This window comes from Hermetia illucens, chromosome 4 (assembly GCF_905115235.1).
Source record: "Hermetia illucens chromosome 4, iHerIll2.2.curated.20191125, whole genome shotgun sequence".
Classification (NCBI taxonomy): Eukaryota; Metazoa; Arthropoda; class Insecta; order Diptera; family Stratiomyidae; genus Hermetia; species Hermetia illucens.
In genome coordinates, this window is record NC_051852.1 from 123493152 (window position 1) to 123514810 (window position 21659).

At 39.4% G+C, this 21659-nt stretch overlaps 1 protein-coding gene across 2 annotated transcripts in view; it reads left to right on the forward strand.

Moving 5' to 3' along the window:
* The window catches only part of LOC119654801 (RNA-binding protein fusilli), a 307177-nt gene that overhangs the window by 18487 nt on the left and 267031 nt on the right, over positions 1 to 21659 (forward strand). For both annotated transcript variants that reach the window (XM_038060355.1, XM_038060354.1), the window contains exon 2: positions 17985 to 18436. In XM_038060355.1, coding sequence (XP_037916283.1) covers positions 18308 to 18436 — 129 coding nt within the window. In that variant the 5' untranslated portion in view covers positions 17985 to 18307. The remainder of the gene's footprint in view (positions 1 to 17984; positions 18437 to 21659) is intronic.

The window sequence follows — 21659 nt, forward strand, 5'->3', positions numbered from 1 at the left end:
CAAATTTAGTTAATTATAATAAGATTTCCGTCAATTTTATCAGTGGGGAGAGGAAAAATAGAGAAAAATATTACTCCTTGTTAGTATTTATGTCATTCATTGCAATCAAAGCGTTCTACTAGCGCATCTGCCTATTCCATTTTGTGTAAGTAACATGTGACAGGCAGAAAAAGGACGAAGAACCGTATAATCGCAATTATTTTTAGTAGCTTCGTAGTGATGAAGGGGTTAAGTTGCTCCCGAAATATATATTTACATTGAAAACAAATTACTGTAGTTTGAAGGAAGCTAGACTTGTCTATCAATCAAAGAACTGATTTACGGTTCTGTGTAATATACAAAGCCTTCAACCTCGTTTTAGAATATGAAAAAATCGCGATAACTTACGTAGATAGATGCAACCACAACCACCATAAAATTTCCACAAAGGCCCAACAGCCAATAACTGAACCGAGGGCACATCATCCGGGGATTCCCCTAGAACATATGCGACTCAAGTACCCATGATACCAAATAAATTGCGGTGATGCTTCCAGGCAAGAGTTAATTAAGATGAGACTCGGCTGTAATCGCCATGCCCGAGTGGAATCGGCTACTGTCTTATGAAAAACGTCGTAATTTTCTCCCGATTCGCAAGTGTCTGGGTTAGGGTTGGAGAAGGGGGGAGTATACATTTTTCTTGATTTCCAAAGGTAGTAATCCATCGATTTTATAAAAGTAGTAATTCATCTAAAGTCTGCACCTTACAAGTTTAGTGAGTAGACTTATGCCGACTCACCGCCAAAGATTTTTTGGGGGTTTATTCATTAATCAAGACAGCTATATTTTGCGTGGGGTCTAGCGTATCATCAGTATATCAGGCTGAAGAACACTGGCATACTCTTGAAGGTGTTACTGCACAGTAAGCTTTCTCTCCAATTCAATGGTTTATTTTTTATTTGTCAGTAAAAAACACGGCGTCATTACCCGGTAGCCGGTATTCTCTGGATGGGAACATCGTAGTAAAGTTTCGCTTAAATCATTGCAGGAGAACACAGTTCAAATACATTACCCAGGAACCTCAAATGACTATAGTTTTGAAGGTTAGTCAAGGGCCGATACATTAAGTACAATGAGTCACCACGACTTGAGTGCTCAGAAGTTATAACTTATCCCCTACCACAAACACCAGGGCTAATAGTGATCAACAAACTCCAGTAAACTTTCCTCAATGTTCGCAGGGAACAATTTCTTACCTTGACGATTTGCAGCCACCAGGATTTCATTTTGCTACTTTTACAAATTAAATTCTATAATAATCTCTATGATTATAACGCTTATTGGACAAAGTCCAGACCATTCGGGAGAGGGAGGGGGTTGGGGAGAAGAAGGAAAAAGGGGAGTAATGCTCTCTGGCGTGAAGTTTTGTGGAAGGAAGAAGGTTAGTGACTTTAGTAAAATTGACTTAAGGGGAGGTACATAACTTTTATTTCGACTCTGGCAGGGTCTTATTATCACCGAGTACCTTAGATTTTCAGAACTTGGGCTGGTTGCAAGATTGGGTGGAGCTAGACCTAATTTCTGTTCATTCGTTCGATTATTGGAATAACTTAACTTACTACTTAATGCCATTTCCTTCAGTTCACGTGTCAGTAGTGATCACTTTTTGGATCCAGTTCTTAACCCATCTGATACAATCAGCATGCTGTGCCGCTCTTTGTTCATTTTGTTTGAGTTCAATATTAAACACCAGAAAAAAAGCTTAACAGTTCGCAAAACTGGGGGCTGAATGCTTCTGATATGGAAGGTTTCGTATTTTCTTCTATAAGTTTGTCGGTAATAGTTGGATGTTTAACTCCAGGGACTTTCCAGCCAATTTCAATAAAAAAATATAATAAGATATCATTACAAACTTTCTCTAGACAAATAGTAATATAGAGGGTATTTACGACATTTATGACATCCAGGCTTGTCATTTTCATTTTCATTTTTTTGTGGTCAGGTCCTTGATTTGCAACTGCATTTTTTCAGCCTATCATTCCAGTTCTCTGATATTTTAAAAAATATTCAGTTTATTATATTTTATTTACAAAAGTATTATACTTTCTGTATACTCTCCTGCCAAGGAAATGCATTTTTGCCATAAAATTTCTCCTGACGTTCTTGAAGCCACTGGCGTACCAACGTTTCTTTAGTGCCCAGAATGATGGCAATCGCAAGGAAACAAGTCCTAACTGTAGGGAGGATGTCTTAAGGTTTCTGAGCCAAAGGAGATCACTTTTCGTTTCCTCGCTTTGGCTACCTGAGGACTTACGTTGTCATGAAGAAGAACCACACTTCTAACGGATTTTAGCTTCCTTTTTTGCAGAAATTCCAATTTTGCGGCATCCAGCATTTCGCAGTAATATTAATAGTAATCGTTGGCGCAACAATCTAATTGGACGAGGGCCTTGAAGGGTGTTAAAGCATTTCATTCAAGATCGAAACTGTCACACTACGCTGCAGGAGACCAGCATTGTCCTTGTCCAAGATAATTACCTTTATTTGACTCAGGTACTCATTCATAGTTGAGTCGACTGGTATTCGACATCCAATTACGATAACGCAGTAATACTGTGCATTAATAGTGCGTCGATCATGGGGAAAGTCAAGATGAAACATTTTTCCGTGGCTTAGACTATAGACTTTTTCGCGCCCTCCAAAGAATCCCTAACGCCACGCAAATACCCTGGTCCTTGAAACGATATTTTCTCCGCACTGTGCGCGCAATCGCTCCAAAAGTTTGATCGTTTTCACTTTTCCCTTTCCAAAAACAATTTTTCGCTCCACGAACCTGTGCACCCTGTGCTCGCTCATACTTTCTTTCGATGACAAGGGGATAAGGGGTTTGAGAGAATTACGGTCAGTCTCCTCTTTCCAGTAAAGGTACCGGTTTCCTGTCCATCAATCCTTTCCAGGTATAAAATTGCTTCGGAATCTTGGAAAAAAAGTCAGTCCCATTTATATTTGTTACACTAAGTGTTATCCCACATGACTATTTTCGATGTTATACCTCTATTTTGCGTATATGGAAACTTTTCCCCTTAAGTTCAGCCTTATAGGGTGCATCGAATTTCGTATCAATTCGTGAACCGGCAGAGAGATAGATACACTGATAGGCAGACGGAGACATAGAGCTATCCAAAGGGCTCTGTATGGGGCCCATTTCTATAAAACTTCATATACACTGATGTACTGTGGTGAGTTATGCCGGTGATATACCATCGATTGTAATCTCAAGGCTCCTAAAAGATATGAAATTATATTTAAGCGAAACAATCGCTGCTGTTAAGGCTTAGAAAATTCGGGACTGACACTTGGGGAGGAAAGAACAGAAGCAATCTTCATCGCGAAGCGCCAGCAAAGCGTCCGCTGCGAATCAAGCTCTATGGTTGGGGAACCTGCAGCATATTTGTAGGTTGCTTGTGGCCAGGGGGATGTTGAGTTTGATTTTGATTTTAGAAGCTACAATTTGGAGAAAAGCTCCTCAAACAGCATATAGTGTGCATAAACTGAGTGCTGCTACAGGAGGACAGCCTTAAGAGGCATTGCCTTCAGAGCAGTTTCAGATGATCCAGTATTCGTTGCCCCGGAGTGATGTCGATTGAAATCTTGGTATATACAGCATGAAGTCCGTCTCTTCTTTATGGCGGGCTAAAAACACGGAAAAGCGACGAATTACGAATTGTATGGTAACATTGATGGGAACCCTCAGGAAAGGGTTGGTAGACACACAGGCTGTTTCTTATTATTCAGGAATAGTGGCAGGAATAGCATGGGCCGACCGATTATAATTTTCGCCACGAGGCACGGATGATATCACTAGTGCCTCTTCAGGTTTAAATTATACACCGGAGTACCGAGAAGGCATATTCTTCCACGGTTCGAGATTCATGCTAAACTTAGAAGAGTGTAGCTAAGATTCAGTTACCGCATTCCTCCCCTACCGGCTGCAAAAAATACTAATTGAGACCATTCATTGGGTACTCCACATGACTATATTCGATAAAAAAAAATTTACACCCCCTTTTGCATATATGGTGACCCCCTTTAAACTCAACGTGGAACTATGTTCACACACATCTTCCTACCAAATTTCGAATCAATAGGAGTAACCGTTTCTGAGATATTAAGGTGTGACAGCCAGACGGACGGACAGACAGACAGTAAACCGATTTTAATAAGGTTTTTGTTTTGCACAAAATCTTAAAAAATTGATGTAAATGTAACTCATGGAAAGAATGCAGTCAACTCTGCAAGATGAAACCAACTTATCGAGGCCTTCTTAACTGCAAAATTAATGGTACTAGTGAAGACGTATGCGTCATCTCAGACAATAAACCGAAAGTAATTCCGACAATCGGTAACCGTCCAATCATATTAAAATGCAAACGAAGCGATATAAGAGACCAATTTCTCTTTGGAAAATATTGGCCTATCAGTTGCTGAAGTTAAGCAGAAGTAGCACTGACCAGTAGGGGAAGGAAGTTTGCTTTACTCGCAACCAGGGCTTCAATCCTTGGGAGTAATTATCGATAAATTGCTGCACTTCAAGAAGCACATCCATCATACAGCGACTAAAACATCTTCCATTGTAGTAGCGATCTAGAGGGCAGTACCAAAGATTAGTGTTATAGGACAATCTCAATGTCTCCTTGTTGGTTTACCGGATAACATTAGGAGAGCAGAATAGCAAGGATGCTCCTGATGATCGACAACTGGTTTGGGGGTAGTCTATCGCAGAATAGCAAAAAATAGTGGATGAGTCGTTATCGTTTCGCATAATTTCGGTTAATAAAGGATAACTTGAAAGAAACCATGACGAACTGAAATATGAGATAATTTTTAACCAAACATGGAGGACATGGCACATATCTACATAGATTTGGTGAAGACGATTCGCCATATTTCTCGATTTGCGTCAGGGTGATTTATGTTTCATTGCTCAACGATTACTGCAGAAAGATATTTGACACCTGAAAAGATTAACGCTGGCAGGAATAGAGGCTTAGACCCAAATCTAAGCATTAGTCATTCATACATGCATAGTTCAGAACTATGTGTATATATACAGCTAAGGAAGGAACCAAATAAAAATGAGAATGGGAGAACAATAACGAGTAGCAGTTTCGGATTGAGCCCTGCGATCGAGTACCTTTCAGGAGTACAGCAAATAGAGTAAAATAGAAGGGGGTGGTTTTAGTAAGTGATAATTTTGTGTAAGTTTTGGACCTTTCTACCATTCAACGACAGAAAAAATAAAAATACACAGATAGCCACGAAGCCAGACAGGCAGAAATGAAGTGTTTTCAGCGAATACTTACATAACTTTGCTGCCCATTTAAGGTAGAAACAACAGGAAGGGGAAACGTCCATCAGCGCCATATAACTTCAAAGTTGAAGTTCTGGTTTATGTCAAGTGCACGCTTGACATTCATACCAATGTTTTCCAAGCGTATATGATACGTCTGTCTTCTTTACAACCGGAACTCTTCCCGTAATTTTGGGTATCAGCTACAGCCAAAACTAAAGAAAAGTCGGTTTCAAGAGAGCTATCCCAGCTCCCATAGTATCAGATAAGACCTCTCGTCAGATACTAATTGAGTTCCGTCCTATTCGGCATTGGAGACCACCCATTTGGTACATAGGGTAAGCATTTGTCAAGAGCATCACTTTAATGGATAGTAGCCTTGCAACCAGTGATGTCTCTCCTGCATAGGGTGTCAGAGCAATCGTTTACACCATCCACTACCAGCGTTGGGAGGCTCTATTCTGGGCACTTGTTAATGACTCAGCAAACAGGGTTGCTGTCCAATCTGCCTCCGCGCTATCTTTGATCTTGAAGAAAAGAAAGAAAGACAGATAAATGGACAGGGAAAAACCCGATTCCTTAAACTCAAAAAACCATTTAAGGCTCCTAACAATACAACTAAACATAAACATTGATAAAAAAAATTTTCTGGAAATATTGATACGTGTAATGATAAAAGTGGAGTAGGAGATCAAGTCGATCCCTTGAGTGGTCGATAACGACCTAGAGGGCAGAGCTATCCCAAAAAGATAAACAAATTGGCAAAATTTGACCGTGAAGGTCCCACGCATCGGAAAAGGCACGTTGTTTTTTTAGTAATGAAGCGTGAGGGATCCAAGCGCTCAAAGGACCCCCCCACATTCCCGAGCCTGGCTAGCACAGAGGCGTGCAAGAACGTGTCGACCGAGAGCTTTGATAGAGCTGCAATCTTTGTGGGCGGACCTTCACGGTCAAATTTTGCCAATTTGTTTATCTTTTTGGGATAGCTCTGCCCTCTTGGTCGTTATCGGCCACTCAAGGGATCGACTTGATCTCCTATCTCTAAAATTATCATTACATACGTGGTTTGTCAATTTAATTGATATTGACCCCTTGTAGTCTGCTTCGGCTCTTACTACTCCAGTGCTAAAAAGGTACTTGCAAGCTCAATAACCGTCTTCAGATTACAAGACTTGGTAAGCTGGTTTTGGCAGTTGGGTCAAAAAGTGTATGCGCCAGCATAAAGTCGTCGAGGAAAGAAATGAGAAGGAATATTTGGAAAAATGACGGACATTCTAGCAGAAGGAAAAAAGCTAATTCAGGAAGGAATTGACGATGCAAATGTGCCTGCCGAAATTTCGGAAGTTCTGGTAGATTAGACAGTGTGTTTAATTATCATTTTGTGTCTTTGTGAAATCAACCTTCATTTTCGACGTGTGATGTGCATATTAACAGTATCATGCGACTCAGGATCTGTACATCATTTGTATTCGTTTAATCTACTCAAGGTTTAGGAGAAATAAAAAAAAATCCAACAAATATTTTTTCCCCAAGAAACTTAGATGAAGCAACTTTTAACTTGTTCCTACTGGAATGCCAGCATTATTATCATTGCATCACGATAATCAAATATTGATTATTGGCGAGTTCTTAGTAATCTTGTCAAGATAATAATCAAATAAAAGCTTACCAACGAACAGGCAACGAAATATGAAAACGAAAAAAATGGATAACGATAAAATGTTTAAATTTTGTATTAATAGAAGATTGTGGGTGCAATTTGTATATATATAAAATGTAATAGAAAGGTATGCATAGGTATTACCTACAATATATACATTTAGAAATTGCGGTGTGCATTGAATGATACCATATGTCTACTATATATTGTTAAATATTTGGACAGTTTGATTAGATTTTATCGATTGCAAGATGTGCGCGTATGCATCTGTATACGAAGCTTGGAGTAGAATAACGTTACAAACTATATATTGATCCGGATATAGGAATATTTACCAATCCGAATATGTACACACATATATATGTACCTGATTTGACACAATAATACAATTTCGTAATCAGTGAGCGATAACAGGGAAAAGAAAGTTCTTATTCGAGGGAGTTTTTTTTGCTTACTTTTACATGCTTTCATTAAGATGATTCGAAACTGCTTAAGTATTTTCAGAGCGTTTACAAAGTCTAGATACTGCTTAATTGATTACTTAGATAGACATGATGCAAAGCATTCTAGTATTAAATCGCTCGATTACTGAAGAGTTGAAAGTAGTACCATGGGAGGACCGATTAGGTTTAATCTTTCGGGGTGAGTTTGCCTTTAGCTTTCCTGTATTTTTGAAGAGGCAACTGTATGCCAGTTCTCTTTCGACGTGTGCATATCCCCACATACGTCCATTTCAACACACGGGCGCACGTCCATCTTCAGCATCTTGTTCAGGTTCCTTCCCTCGCTTGCGAATTTTGGACAGTACAATATCCCAATGTGACCTTCCGATATGTTACCGCGTAAAAGGTTCAATTTAACGCTAGACAGCTACTGCTTATAGCAATCACCGTGACCCATATAAAGCTAGGTGACCGCCGCCACAGCCAAGTTATCTGCGAAATTCACAATCGTAACCTTCTTCATGGTCTTCTCGTCCTAGAAATATAAATACTTAATAGTCCTTCACAGCGGTAGGTCCAGTGTCCACCCTTGAAACACCCTCGCCATTATGATGTACTTTTTGCAGCCCTGATCCGTCTCGTACCAGAGAGTTCTTTCTGGGAAGTAATTCTCGACCAAACTTGTCAAGTATCCAGAAAAACCTATTTTAACCATTGCTCCTTTAATTCGTTTGCAGTTTTCGCCATTGGGTTATTTTTTTTTACTTCTAACACCTGCACCGAACAGGCAGGTCATGTGATATTATGATCCAGGTCTTTTAGTAGGCTTTGAAACAATATTAATACTTGTTTTCCCACTAGGTAGGAAAAGAAACTCTCTTCCACATTTGCGGTCATGTCCTGTTCGGGATTATTCATAAAGGAGCGGGTGGCAATTACCATCTATAGCCAATTTCGGTCACGCAGCTCCCAGTGCAGAGGTGAGGTAGCGTCCGAAGAGTTGCTTCTATCGTCAGTCATTCTCCTGAAACATGTTCTCCATGGCAGTTTTTCGATATGATTGAATACAAGGAAATCGCGGGAAGCCAAATAAATTGAATTCGGAAGGTGCTAGGAGGTTGATTGGTTGGTCTGAAATTCACGGGCAACGATGGTACTGTGCGGCGGTGCATAATCACGGTTCAAAACCTTTTACCTATTTGCCCAAAAATAGGTTTGCTTTTGACCAATGTTGTACACAAACATCTCAACAAGCGCCATTTTGAGATCAAGGTAACATTCCTTCTTTTATATACTTTCCGAAGGTGATCCTTGATCCTTAAGTCGATTATTTTCCCGTGCTGCTTCCTGTGGCAAGTTAATGTGCCAGTTTGATTCTCATCGTAAGTTTTCCTTGCCATTTTGACCGGAGATTTCTGAAGTCCGAAAACCTTGAAGGCCTCCTCCAAGGCCTCGTGAACTTCCTTATTCATGATGATAACATCATCGTCTTTAGAATGGTGATCTCTTCTCTGTATGTAATTATTTCTTCTCTCTGGATGGCTTTTTGAGCGGCTAAATTCCGTGATTTCTTAACCCGGTATGGTCTCCTTTCTGGGATAGTTTGATGTCTTGATTGTTCGGAGAATATCTGCGTATGATTATTCAGCCTGTTTGAAAGTAAGTGTTTGCCGATTTTTTTTTTCTGTTTCTCTCTGTGTAAGATGCGATATTCTTTCGTATTCTTACTATTAAGTTCAGTCTTGTCCGCTCGTTCGAAGGTTAAGCCGGTTGTCTCTTAGGATCCCATCCCCGGTTTCTTTTATTCTGTTTTTTTTTTCTGAGTGGGTGTCATTTGTCTTTTCAAACTCACAATTTTTCTCGTTGTTTTTGCGAATATTCGGCCGTGACCTTTCCGTAGGCAAACTAGGCGTCTCTTGTTATAGCCTTTATATTCTGGTGTTTATAAGATGCATGATAGATGCAATTGTAGATTAGTAATTGCATTTAACGTTGTTCGGATTGTCAAAATCTCCTCCATCGATTTTCTCTCGCTACACTCCCCTCCCCTCCTATTGCTGAATGGGGAGAGTTTACAAAGAATAGAGCTTCTTCTGAACGGGTTCGTCGGTGGAACTAGTTCGAATCCCTCCGCGCATCTTTAACATTCGACGCCCACTAGTAAGGTACTGCGGACGACCAAAAGCAGTTGACATTGGGTCTCCTTAACGTTGGACCGAAGCTTTCCAATCCATGTTTTGTTTTCTTGCTGTATTATATATATATCCCTTTCAATTCGGTGAGACCTGCACTTTTAACATGTCGGTCCCAACCCCGGCGGACAGTTTGCTCCCGAACCTTGTCTCCTTTAATAGCAGGATTATTCCCCCATTATCTCTAAACGAAAAAGTAAAAATATCTCCTCAACGATTGACCAGGTGCAACAGTCGCGCCGCCGTCACTCGCAAGGGGCCGTAAGCTATTCCTCCTTTCTCCACATGTTACTCTCACCTTCGCATCGGAGGAGTTTTCCAAACCAACCTAGCTATGCGTTATTGCGCTCATATGGTCTCGGAATGGAAAGCTCCGTTATAAGGCACATCGAAAGTTCATAGATTACTGGTATGGTATGTGATGTCAAGGCAGGCGGGGCAGTTCATCAGGACCTCATAAGTGGTACGCAATATGGAGCCGGTCTGGAAGCGCGATTGCACTGACAAGGCATTGTCTGTGGAAACGCAGTTATCCAAAATTACACCGAGGTTGTCGGATGATAAAAACAAAGTGCGAGAAGGTTAGAGAGAGTAGCACATTGAATTGCATTTAATTATGTTTAGTGCCAAATAATTTACAGATCGACAGTGAACTATAGTTTCTAAATTCAGCATACAGTTACTAGGGAAGCTACAGATGAAAAGAACTTAAAATCATTAGTGTAAAGTGTAACTACAATGGGATTAATAAAGGTTTGAATGTTTGGAGCGACTTATCTTTACTGAGCTAAACTAAACTATCGTCAAGCAAGTAAAGCTGGAAATCCTTAATGAAGAGTAAAATGAAAAGTGGACCCAGAATAGGCTCTTGTGCCATGTTGCTCTTTTGCTATCAGGCAGGTAAAGTGAGCCGCCAACCAGTCATTTTCATATGTCTAAAAGATATGATGATAAGAGGAGAATTGGATGGTACTTTTTGATGAAAGGGAGAGCCTTTTTTCACAACGCAGGAAAATGATAACCTCCCAGACATTTGTAGAAAAGAATTTTGCAGAGTGTAAGGGAAATATATTGACAGAATTTTAGCAAATAGAAGTTAGCGAGCCAATCAGGACTGGGGCACTCGGCTAAAGAAAGGATAAGGAGAGGGTATTGCGGAATATGCAGAACATGCTAAACTAAGTCTAGGGAGAAAAGAGGAAGGGAAAGAGGAGTTACACATCCTAGAAAAGTTTTTACGGAATAAGTTACACGATAATTGAGGCAAATCAGGAAACGAGTGGGCAAAATTTATGAAACTAGAAGAAGGCTGGTCGTGCTTGCGGATTAGGTGGATTTGAGACCAGGGCGGTTGTAAGTTAGCAATGGTTACACTGGACATACGCTGATAAGTGAATGTGGAATCAGCGTTGCTTCCAGAAGACTAATATTTTCTCTTAGCGACGACTTTCAGACGAGGCTTTTAATGGATCCAAGTGCTCAACCTGAATGGGTAAGAGCACTGGGACCTGGGAAAGGAGGAAACATAAAGGTGTGGCCGGTTAGATAGAATGATACAAAAGAAGATGGAAGCTTGTTATTAGCCATCGGGGGTACTTTATGGCCCAGATGCTGTGCAATTGCTTTTTCCGGGACTATTATAAGCCTTGCAAAGACCATGATATTTATTATAATTAGAGTTTGAAGTAGCCAGTGCCAATTTGTTAGCCAGTGTTTAACAAATGGACCTAAATCTAAGAAACGTACTTATATTTCACAAATACTGTATATCGGGAATTAACCATCGTTTTCGTTGAATAAACTGTGAAAGAAATGCTAATTATAGGAAAAGAGAACCTTTTTACTGTGTTTTGTTTTTCAATTTTAACTCTTCATAAACAGTATCTTCTTAACCTATCACACTGACTGTACAGTATATCAACACTTTGAGAGTTAGTTGAAAAATTTATTAAGATTTGGAAAATCGGAAATGATTTTGTAGGTCCTTTTTCGACTATAGAATACTCCCATTAAAAATTGTGTGGCATAATGAAATTCCCACAGGTTTACGGAATTCCTTTCACTTGCTAGGCATATGTTAGGTGTAGTAGACAGGCAGGCGGATAGGCAGTCAACAGGTGATGGCTCGACTTTAATTAGTTTTTATTTTTTATACAAAATCTTAAAGTCATAAATCCAAACTGAAAATTACAATTTTCTTTGCTTTGTTTGAATATAAATTTGCAGTGGTGAATGTTTCTGTGCTTCATGCATACAGACTAGGACCGTTGGACCAACTCTAGAAATTGTTTACTCCCCGGGGTTCATTCATGGAAAAATGTTTAGAATAACAGTCACGCGCTTTATTTTGACCATTGCGAACGGTTATTTCTTCGCGATAAGTGCTAGAAGTTCTTATTGTGTTTATATTCATAGTCGACAGTTTATATGTACATATATCGTAAAAGATATACTCAGATTGAATTCAGTCCGTATCTAGGTAAATATGTCATTAAAATAACAATTTTGTCGTTTAATTCGTACGTATATGCATATATACATAATTGCAGGTATTTGTGCATTCGTTTCTTAGATTTAAAAAAATATTTAAACTAAATAATTTCTGATTGGATACCTTTTCTTATGGCTGAGAAAAATCGGGCGTACATTTTCAATTGATGAATTCATGACTTTAATTTTCAAGCTTTTCATAAGGTTCATAAGTTATAAAATTTGTCTATCTTTAGCTAATTACTCCTATTTTATAATTAATCAAAGAAATTAGAAAAATAAATGAAATTGTTCCAACTTGGTCCTCGATCCAAGTACTAACCATTGACAACGAAGCTTAACTATGGTAATCGAATAATTTCCAGTGGAAATTTCGGTACTGTTTACTAAATGTACTTTATTCAGCGAAGTTGTAAAGTATTCAGTAGTTTTTAGTAAAAAGAATGTCATGTACAAATATCGCATCTGGGCCGTTAGTATATAAGACTTATTACTTTAATCTGATTCTTCGTTAAATTTACAAGAAACAGGCAATTTTGGCAAATCTGCAAATCTGACGTCCGTATGTAAAACTAAATGAGTTGAAGAAAGAAGTCACAACAGAAGTGCAAACCCATTTTAGGAAGAATACCAAAACTGGTGGAAAAGTTAAATTAAATCTGCACACATTTGCATTCTACCAAAAAAGCAAATTTAGTCGAGGTTTAACAACAGATAAAATTCCAAGCCTTTGTAAACACCTGTCAGCGACCCTGGGCTGAAACCATTTCAAACGAAGAACCTGGTCAGCTCTGAAAACGGAAGTGGCAGTGGATAGGTTACACGTAAAGAGGGGTGACAATTCGAATGTTAGTTACGCCATGCAGTGGAACCCACTCTCCCAAGGTGGCCGACGAGTAGGTTGTTCCAAGGGCATTTGATACAGAACAGTAGAGCAGGAGCGTGGAAATTTGGGGGGGGGGGGTCCTGGGGGGTAGTTGAAACACATTTCAACTAATCGTGGCGATCGATGGCGCTAAGGGTTAGTTGACGCGCTATATCCCACGAAGGTGTGAAACGCAACCATATATTACAAGTTTTACCTTCGCTACCATTACATTTTCTTGTTACACTACTCGACGTTATAATTTAAGGTAGCTCTAACCGGTTATTTTTAAATAAAAGTACTAAAGGATGAAGTCTTTATTTTTCTTTCAAATTCTGGAGTAAAAATAGTTAACTAGGCGGACTTCAAACAATTCCACGCCTTATTTCTCTGAAAAGCATGCAAACAAATTTTAGGTAATAGACAAAGGTGTTACATCTCTGTATCATACAACAAGGGAGATAAAGCGTGCCGTATTTTGGCAACATTGATTGTGGGTTACGCAAACTTTTTGTACAATGCACACAACAGTCACAACAGTTTCAGTTGACTATGGTCAACTACAAGTATAGAGCCATTCCATAAACAAAGGGTAAATTGGCCAAAGATGACAGTGCAGGTCTCTCAGTACTTAAGTGCATCGTTGTTGTTACATGTGAGAGCTTCTGTATTTTTTCCGAAAAAAAAATTTCAATCTAATTAAAGCTTTAAGGTACAATTAAGAAACGGATATTATCGCGACATCTAAATAATATAAATACAAACAAGCATTCCCTTTTTTATCCAAAAATAAAATCTTAAAACCTTAATTCACCATCAGTGAAGCATACCACCTCAGGCAGGCAGATTTTGTCTCAAATTTGTTTAATTTTCATCTTCCTGGTTCATCCGTCACTGCTCTGGTTCATCCGTTCGGCGAGGGTTCGGCCGGCAACGGCTAAGCTTTCATTTGCAGCCAAGGCTATCGAAGCCGATGAATGGGTCTTGCATGACGACACTAATCCATCCGGTTACAATACTGAGCAGTGCGGACCGCTCAGAAGAAAACTCCACCTAGCTGTAAGGACTGCTTCCTCGTAAAGCATTAAGCTTCGTTTCGAGTTGGTAGGCGTATACCGCAAAATGTTACGGCAAAACTTTGACGATGAAAACAACAACAACACCTCCACCTGGATGCTGCTAGGCAGCAAAACAGGACAGAGAGCCGATGGGGCAGGAACTTTCCTTACTATCGGCTTTCCCATACCCGACATTAAGAACGTTTGGGAACAAACGGACTGCCGGCTCTAGCTCTAGGCTGCAAGACATTTGTATATCAAAAGACCTCCAGGCTAATTTGGTTAACGGCCTATCTGTGGGTGACATCACAACGGTCAAACTAATTATAAGAAGTCAACAAGGAGATAAAGAGATTCTATGGTGCTCTGCATATTTCCCCTATGACGCAGAAGAAGTCCCCAGTGGAAGATTCATCAGAGCTATCCAACATGTCAAAAGTAAGGGGATAATAACACCCACCACATATGCTGGGGAAGTTCCAACATAAATGCAAGTGGATCAAGACTATTAGAGTATCTAGTAAGAACCGATCTGTAGATCCTCAATTTGGATAATGAGCCCACTTTCTTCAACGTGGTCAGGCAAGAGGTCATCGAGATCATGGTGGCAAACCCTGTAATAACGGCTTTGTTCGGAAAGTGGAGAATATTAAACGATATCACACTCTCGGCCCACAGGCGCATTGATTTCGTAATGGGCATGGATCTACCTCTGGCCACTCCATATCAGAATCCAAAATAGAACTGAACGCTCGAGTTACGATCCATGGGCGACGCATCAAATCCATTGCTAGAAATTAGAAAACAACCCAGATGATTACAACTGGCATGAGAGAAGCTTTCGAAGAGAGCTGTCCACTCATGATGTCAAGGAAGGGTAAAACACCATGGTGGAACTCGGATTTGATAAAACAGAGGAGAAAGACTTAGGTCATCAAGCGGCACAGAGAGCTCTAAAGAAGACCATAAGATCGGCTAAACAATCATCATGGAGACGCTTTTGAGAAGAGACTAACTCTGTAGAGGCAACCTTAAAGCTGAAACGGATCCTTGTGAAAGAACGTAGCCAAAAGTTGGGTTATTTAGGTTTACAGAGTCGGAGAAACACAAAAAGCGATGAAGAAATGGCAAACCATTTGCTTGAAGTGCACTTCCCAGGTAGCATCCAAAATCTCATCTTGGGGCTGGCAGGTGCCTGCAGCCCTTAACTGTTAGACTGGAATCTGGCATGCATTGGAGTGAGTAAAGTGGACATTTAACTGGCTCTATAGATACAAGTCTGCAGGTCCGGATGATATCATTCATGTGCTAATAATAGAGGGAATATTTGCCCTTGGTCTACATATTGGGAACATATATCATGCATATATCGATGCAAACTTCCTTTCTACTAAAAGGACTGGAAAGACTAGTAGATCGCTTCATAAGGGATACACACATTCCTAAGTGGCCATTTAATCAGCACGCCTACTAGAAAGGTAAATCTACAGAGGCAGTACTCCATGAGCTCATAACAAAAATTGATAATCCGATTTTCGAAAAAGAATACGCCTTAGGTGAAAAGACAGCATGGAATTGAACCGTTGTTAATCAGTGGGATCCCTCACATGCTGGAGTGGAGAAAAATCCACATATTTGTCGGCCAAAGGTCCATTGAGGCAAGATGTCTTAGGAGCGGCGCACAGGGCAGAGGTTCTCTCCCCTCTGCTATGGCTTCTGGGAATGGGTACCCTGCTATGGCTCCTGGAGGACACTAGGTACGTTAGGTGTGGTAGCTATACGCTATCCACTTTAGCAGGGGTGGAGATCCAGCTGGTACAAATAGTCAAGTATTTAGGAGTACATTTCACATTCAAGCTAACGTGGAAGCACTATATCTAGGAACAATATCAGAAATCCTACAGATTGCTCTGGTGCTGTAGGAATGCGATAGGTAAGACTTGGGGACTTTCACCGCAACAGATTCTTTGGAGGTATACGTCCATAATAAAACTCATTCTGATGTATGCATGCATCGTCTGGTGGCCGACACTGAACTTTCTAACAGCAGGAAGTTGCTAACGCTGATTCAGAGGCTTGGTTGCCTAAGTATTCGAACCCGTGCTAAATCTACCCTCAAGAAGTAGGACATGAAAATCCTAGTAGGGGTGGTGGTTTCAGCTATATGCAACTGATGTGAGGAAGAGGAAGAGGCGGACCTGCACTTCATATGCAGCTGCCCGGCCTTCTTAGATCTCAGATGAAGACAGCTTTGTAAGCTTTTCTTCAATGAAGAATCTGCACACTCTCTGGCTCTAGAGAATGATCTCAGATCCGCTAAAGGCTAACCCTTATGGATTCGGCAAGTACTAGGCATTCGGTGAATTCAATACATCACCTAGATGAATATTTATATATTGTTTCAAATATTAATGGTGGCAGTCGACTCAGCTGTTAATGAGCTCTCGGGGTCAAATCAGGGTAATCCTCACGGGCCGCATTGCCTCCTACAGCGTACTGTGGTCCTGTAGTGTACGTCACGGCCTAATACGCTTCATGAATTAGATATAATTGGATTCTTGTGTTATGAATTATTATTAAGATGGTTTGCACGTCGTGAAATCGGTGGATGCTACAACTTTAGTTTTGATAGTGTTCACTGTTGTAATTTAATGTTCCAATTGAAAGTGCTAGTGCTTGACCCTATTTTCTCGTCGGTTATATGATTAAGTCATTTTCCGACCCCGCCATCGGCGAAAATAGATTTTATTCGTCGTATCGTCCTACCTAGGCTATGGGGTTAAAATTAGGATGGCTTTAAATCGCTATTTGCTATAAGGAAAAAATGTGGGTGATCCTAAAAGCGAAATTCAACTATGATAGCTTACAGAAACCTAAGAAAGGAGAGATTTTCTACATGAAAAGTTGAACAAATTGAATACTAGCCTGCATTTAAAAAATAAAGCCGAACTATGTGTCTAAAGTGCAGCATTTTTTACTACCTTTGATGAAATATTGACATCTACTCAGGGGATTAAAAAGTATTATAAAATATAAAATTGAGACATCGAGTTTAGAGGATATATGATACCATAATAAGCGCCATATCCTTGAAATCTTAGCATTAAACCCTTGATTTACATTTGTGAGAAAACTATTTGTTGGGATTATTATCTTGACACGAATTATTAATTGTCCAATTAAATTAGTTGAAAATCTTCCATTAGGAGTTGGAGTTCTGCGTACAATTTGATAATGAGTGGGTTGATAAATGAAGATGCATTTTTAAGGTTTGTATCTTGATTTTTAAATGTGGGCAAAATTACGATTTCTCACTAAATAAAAAAAAACAATGCAAATAAATTTGGATAATTTGCATGGATTATATATAAAATGAGTTATAGAGAAATCGACCACTGACTGCAAAATCTTTCCAATTACGGAGTTTGTGATAGTAGGATTTACTGAAGCTCTTAAGCCTATCGAACCAAACTGTCTCATATAACTGTTGGTTATTCCTTAAAATTGCGCACAAAATTTCCTTAAAACTTAGACCATTCTGCAAAATGCTATTATTTACCTACTTTCGACTATAAACAATTTTTAAACCCCTCTTGAACATAACAAATCCCGTTAAAAGTCAGCCTTGGATAACAATATATTTCCATAAATTTGATTTCCATTGAAATTGAAACTAAGCCAAGTCTTCCATTCCGAAACATTCCATCTTAAATTTATTTCAAAAGCATCAAAATGATAATTTTTTTTCAAATCTGCGTGGGCTGAACATGAAGACGCTTTTTGAAGAAGTTTTCACTTAAAGCTGGACGCCACTTGCCACTTAGCGAAATGACAATCAAATACAAATATCTACATACACATATTCCTAAAGAAACGTAAATCTATATTTTTATTGAATACGTGTAACACTCTCATTGACGTTGTTTTTTTAATGTTATTATTTATAGGATTACATCAGGTGCTGTGGGCTTGCTGGAAGAATAAGGCGAAACCGTACACTCCCCAGTCAAATAATAGATACTAGTGTCCGCTGAAGAAGGAGTTTGAAAAATTTCACCAAAAAAAAAAACGCTCGGCAGTTTAGTTCAGTTTGGAATACAACACAAAAATATAAATACACCATTTGCGGAAATAGTATTTTTTTTGTTTTTGCAAAAAGATCTTGCTGGCAGGAATCTAGATTGTGTTTGAATTCTGAACAAGAAATTATTACCAAAACGGATAGAGAAATTTGCGGATGCTACTTCAAAGTGTAAATACATAAATTAAAATGCTCGTCCCGGGACACGTAGTATCCCTTTATTTGGCTACTTGCGGTCAAAGCGGACCAGCACTTGGATCTGATGAAAAAGAAATTATTTTACTCACATATGTGATTATTGATGCAGCGACAACAAAGGTGAGTGATATTTTCAATTTTTTGTTATAATTTTATTTGTTCCATTTTATAGGATGTTACAAGATTTTTCTTAATGACTCTTTGATAGTATCTTCATGTGATATAAAAATTCTGCAATAATTGAATAGTTGAGAAGTTTCTGATTTTTTAAGGCAATATTTTAAGTGCATTTCCTTCTGTTTGAATGATTTTTATAAAACCCTACAAGTGTAATTTTCTCCTTTTCGGAATTCACTAACTTCCCTCTGTATTATTTTGAAGTCCTCTTCTGAGCGCAATCTTTGCCATTCAGATAGACTTTTCTATATTGAATTAGTGAGGAATATATGCTTGTTCTCTTTGATTTGTGCCGAATAATCATTCATCGTTTGTCATTAATCATATTGACAATGGAATGTTTGTAGTAGGTTCGACGATTAGTAAATTTTTAAAGTCGAAAATATTCAATGATGCATCTCTCTTAACTCTGATGTTAAGCCTGATATATGGTCTTTTAAATGGGCGCAGAGATGGGTCGATGTAATCAGAATTTAAGGAGCAGAATATTAATCTGTTAGTAAATCTTTTTTGTGCCTCTTCGAAAGATGTATTGGTAAGAGCCTTGTTTCACTTCTATTTTTAAATTTTACCTATTATTTCCTTCAATCAAATACAATACTTAACACTTCAATTAGTTAAATTTTCTTATGGTTTAATCAATCCAACTACTGGTTCCTTTCCCTTAAAATGCATAGTTCATTTTCACTTGCTCGTATTCCACATTATTGGTATTAGGCAAGCGATTGCTCGTCGCTGAGGGAATGACCTGCCGCATACTTCAGCAACCATGTATGTTGTTGTTGGCGCTGGCATGGACTTTAAAGTTTAAAGCCATGGACTGAAAATGAAATTTGCGAGACCGAGACCGGCTGATTAGAAGGATAGCTGCTGAGCTGGATCGGCGGTCGTCATTTAGTAAATGACAAATGTTCAAGTTTGGGGCGAAAGGGTGCGCGCTGCTAGTAGTTCATCTTATTGAAATATTCTTAAGCTTCAAATGTGTGCCCGAATCCATAATGGAATCTTGGCCATGAAGTCCAGGTGTAAGTACTTCTGGAACAGAGAGAGAAAGTGCTCTTGCAGTAGTTTATGAATGTCTCCCGTCGCCTTCAAAGTCTTATGCCAGGTAGATTTTATGCGGACTACTCATCGGGAATAATGCTTTTAGACCGAACGCTAACGCATCTTTCACAAAAATATGACTAATGGTTGATATTTCGATCGGATTATTCCGTGTTCATCTCAGTATCAAAGCACACCTCTCCAAAATATATAACTCTAGGTGCAGCCTGAGACCCTGCAAAAATATACCCGGTCGATTTAACACCCCTCCCTACCCACCATAAATTCTATTTTGCTCATGTAATTACGCTTCCCCAGAGCACTCACTTTTCTTCTGCTTCCCTCAGTTTATTTTGAAATCAGTTGACACCTTTCACTGCACTTCCTCCGGCTGTATTGGGGGGACTGGGATAAATATTTCAATCCTCAGTACGAAGCATTCTCTCCTGCCTTTTCGTTCGTCGGCAGCACTTCCCAAGATACATATTATTCAGGATTTTAATGATACAAAGATAAGTGCTGTTTCTGTCTCGTGGCCTGCTAGCTCTGATCCCATTGGAGCCCATTATCGGCCGGTCACTATGTGAAATCTGCTAGCGCTTATGGCTGTTTATTCTATGTACATTCTCGCTGAGTTTTCTGGAAATCACTTGGTTATATCGGCCGTATATGCCGCCGCGATTGCCATCACAGGGATTTGTAGGCGCAGCGCGCCATCAAAGGCAATGTTTGACAATAATGGCCCTAACTGGTGGTGGTATCTTGCAGTCCCATAATTTGTGTCATAGTATACCTATCTATCAAAGATGTAATCTTTTACGATTTTCTGTTGGTGGGGTGGCGGGTTAATCCTTCCGTTCCAACATTATGAGATCGTAACTAGCTGATTTGAAAGTGAGTTTTATCACACTCTGGTTTCTAATCTGAAAGTCGAGGAAATAGAGTACTCACTATTTTCCGTAGCAACAGGGCATAGTGAATCGGTGGCGACCTCTTTTCCCTAAGCCCAGTCATAACTTTGCTATGAGCTCTGCTCCAGAAAACGACATTTACCTCTTCTTTATGACTTTCTCTTTGAGGTTTTATATGCATGCTATTGCGCTGGTAACTCCTTTTCGCTCTTAAGTATTCAGTTATCAAAGGCTTTGAAGTTCCACTGCCTCTTTCTGGTTTCACCACATTGTCATTCGTTGCTTCCATTATTGCTTTCTATTCATCCCGCCTTGTAGCCAATCGCCAGGTGATCGCTAAATGTACAGTGTTTGTTGCTTTAATGCCTTCCACAGTGATCAAGCATTGACATTAATGGCAATGACAATTGATCCGTTCAGAGAATCTGCTAAAAATTCCTCAAGCGTTCTTTCATACCCCCTTATTGTACTGTTCGAAGGGCATAGCAACTGAAGGTAATGATCACATCTACTATCGTTCTGGCAAATCCCTTACTGAGGCAAATAAAGACCTTCAGAGAGGGTACTTTTTGCCCAATCAAATAGTAATCTTATTGGCTTAATCTGTAGCCCAAATAGAGTAATCCTGAACATTCTAGACCTCGCTGCAGCAGTGTCTACATTCCTTTGTGCATTAGCAGCTGCAAAATATATTGTGCAACCTCACAATTATTTGTATGAGCTTCATAGTGGATGTAAGAACGTTCATGCAAAGTGTCCGCAGTCATTCCATCTGGCTCTTTACCAAGTTCTAAAAGTATTTTTCCAGTTTTTTTGTTTTTGGGGAATTGCCTCTTTCTCTCTACCTTAAAGAAGTTCTACTTTTTTTGATTGCTTTTGCAGGTTCTAAGCAAGTAATTGTACGTCAGATCTCAAGACTGGCCGACTTTAGCTTATTTCGGAACCTGCAGATAATTTAACTTCTAGCTACTGATTTTAAATATTTTATCTATTCAGATTGCGATTACTAGTGTTCCGCCTTTTCACTTTCTTAATGCGTTTTATAGTTCTACAGCTTCTGTTAATTAAACTTTTTATAAAATTCGTCCTTGATAGTCTTGAAAGTTAACATAGCATCAGACCAGCGCTTCATTCGGCTCTCCTTCCATTTTCAGTTCCTGGTTGTTCATTCGCTCTTCTTCTGGTTATGCTCCCCCGGTCCTTCTAGTTTT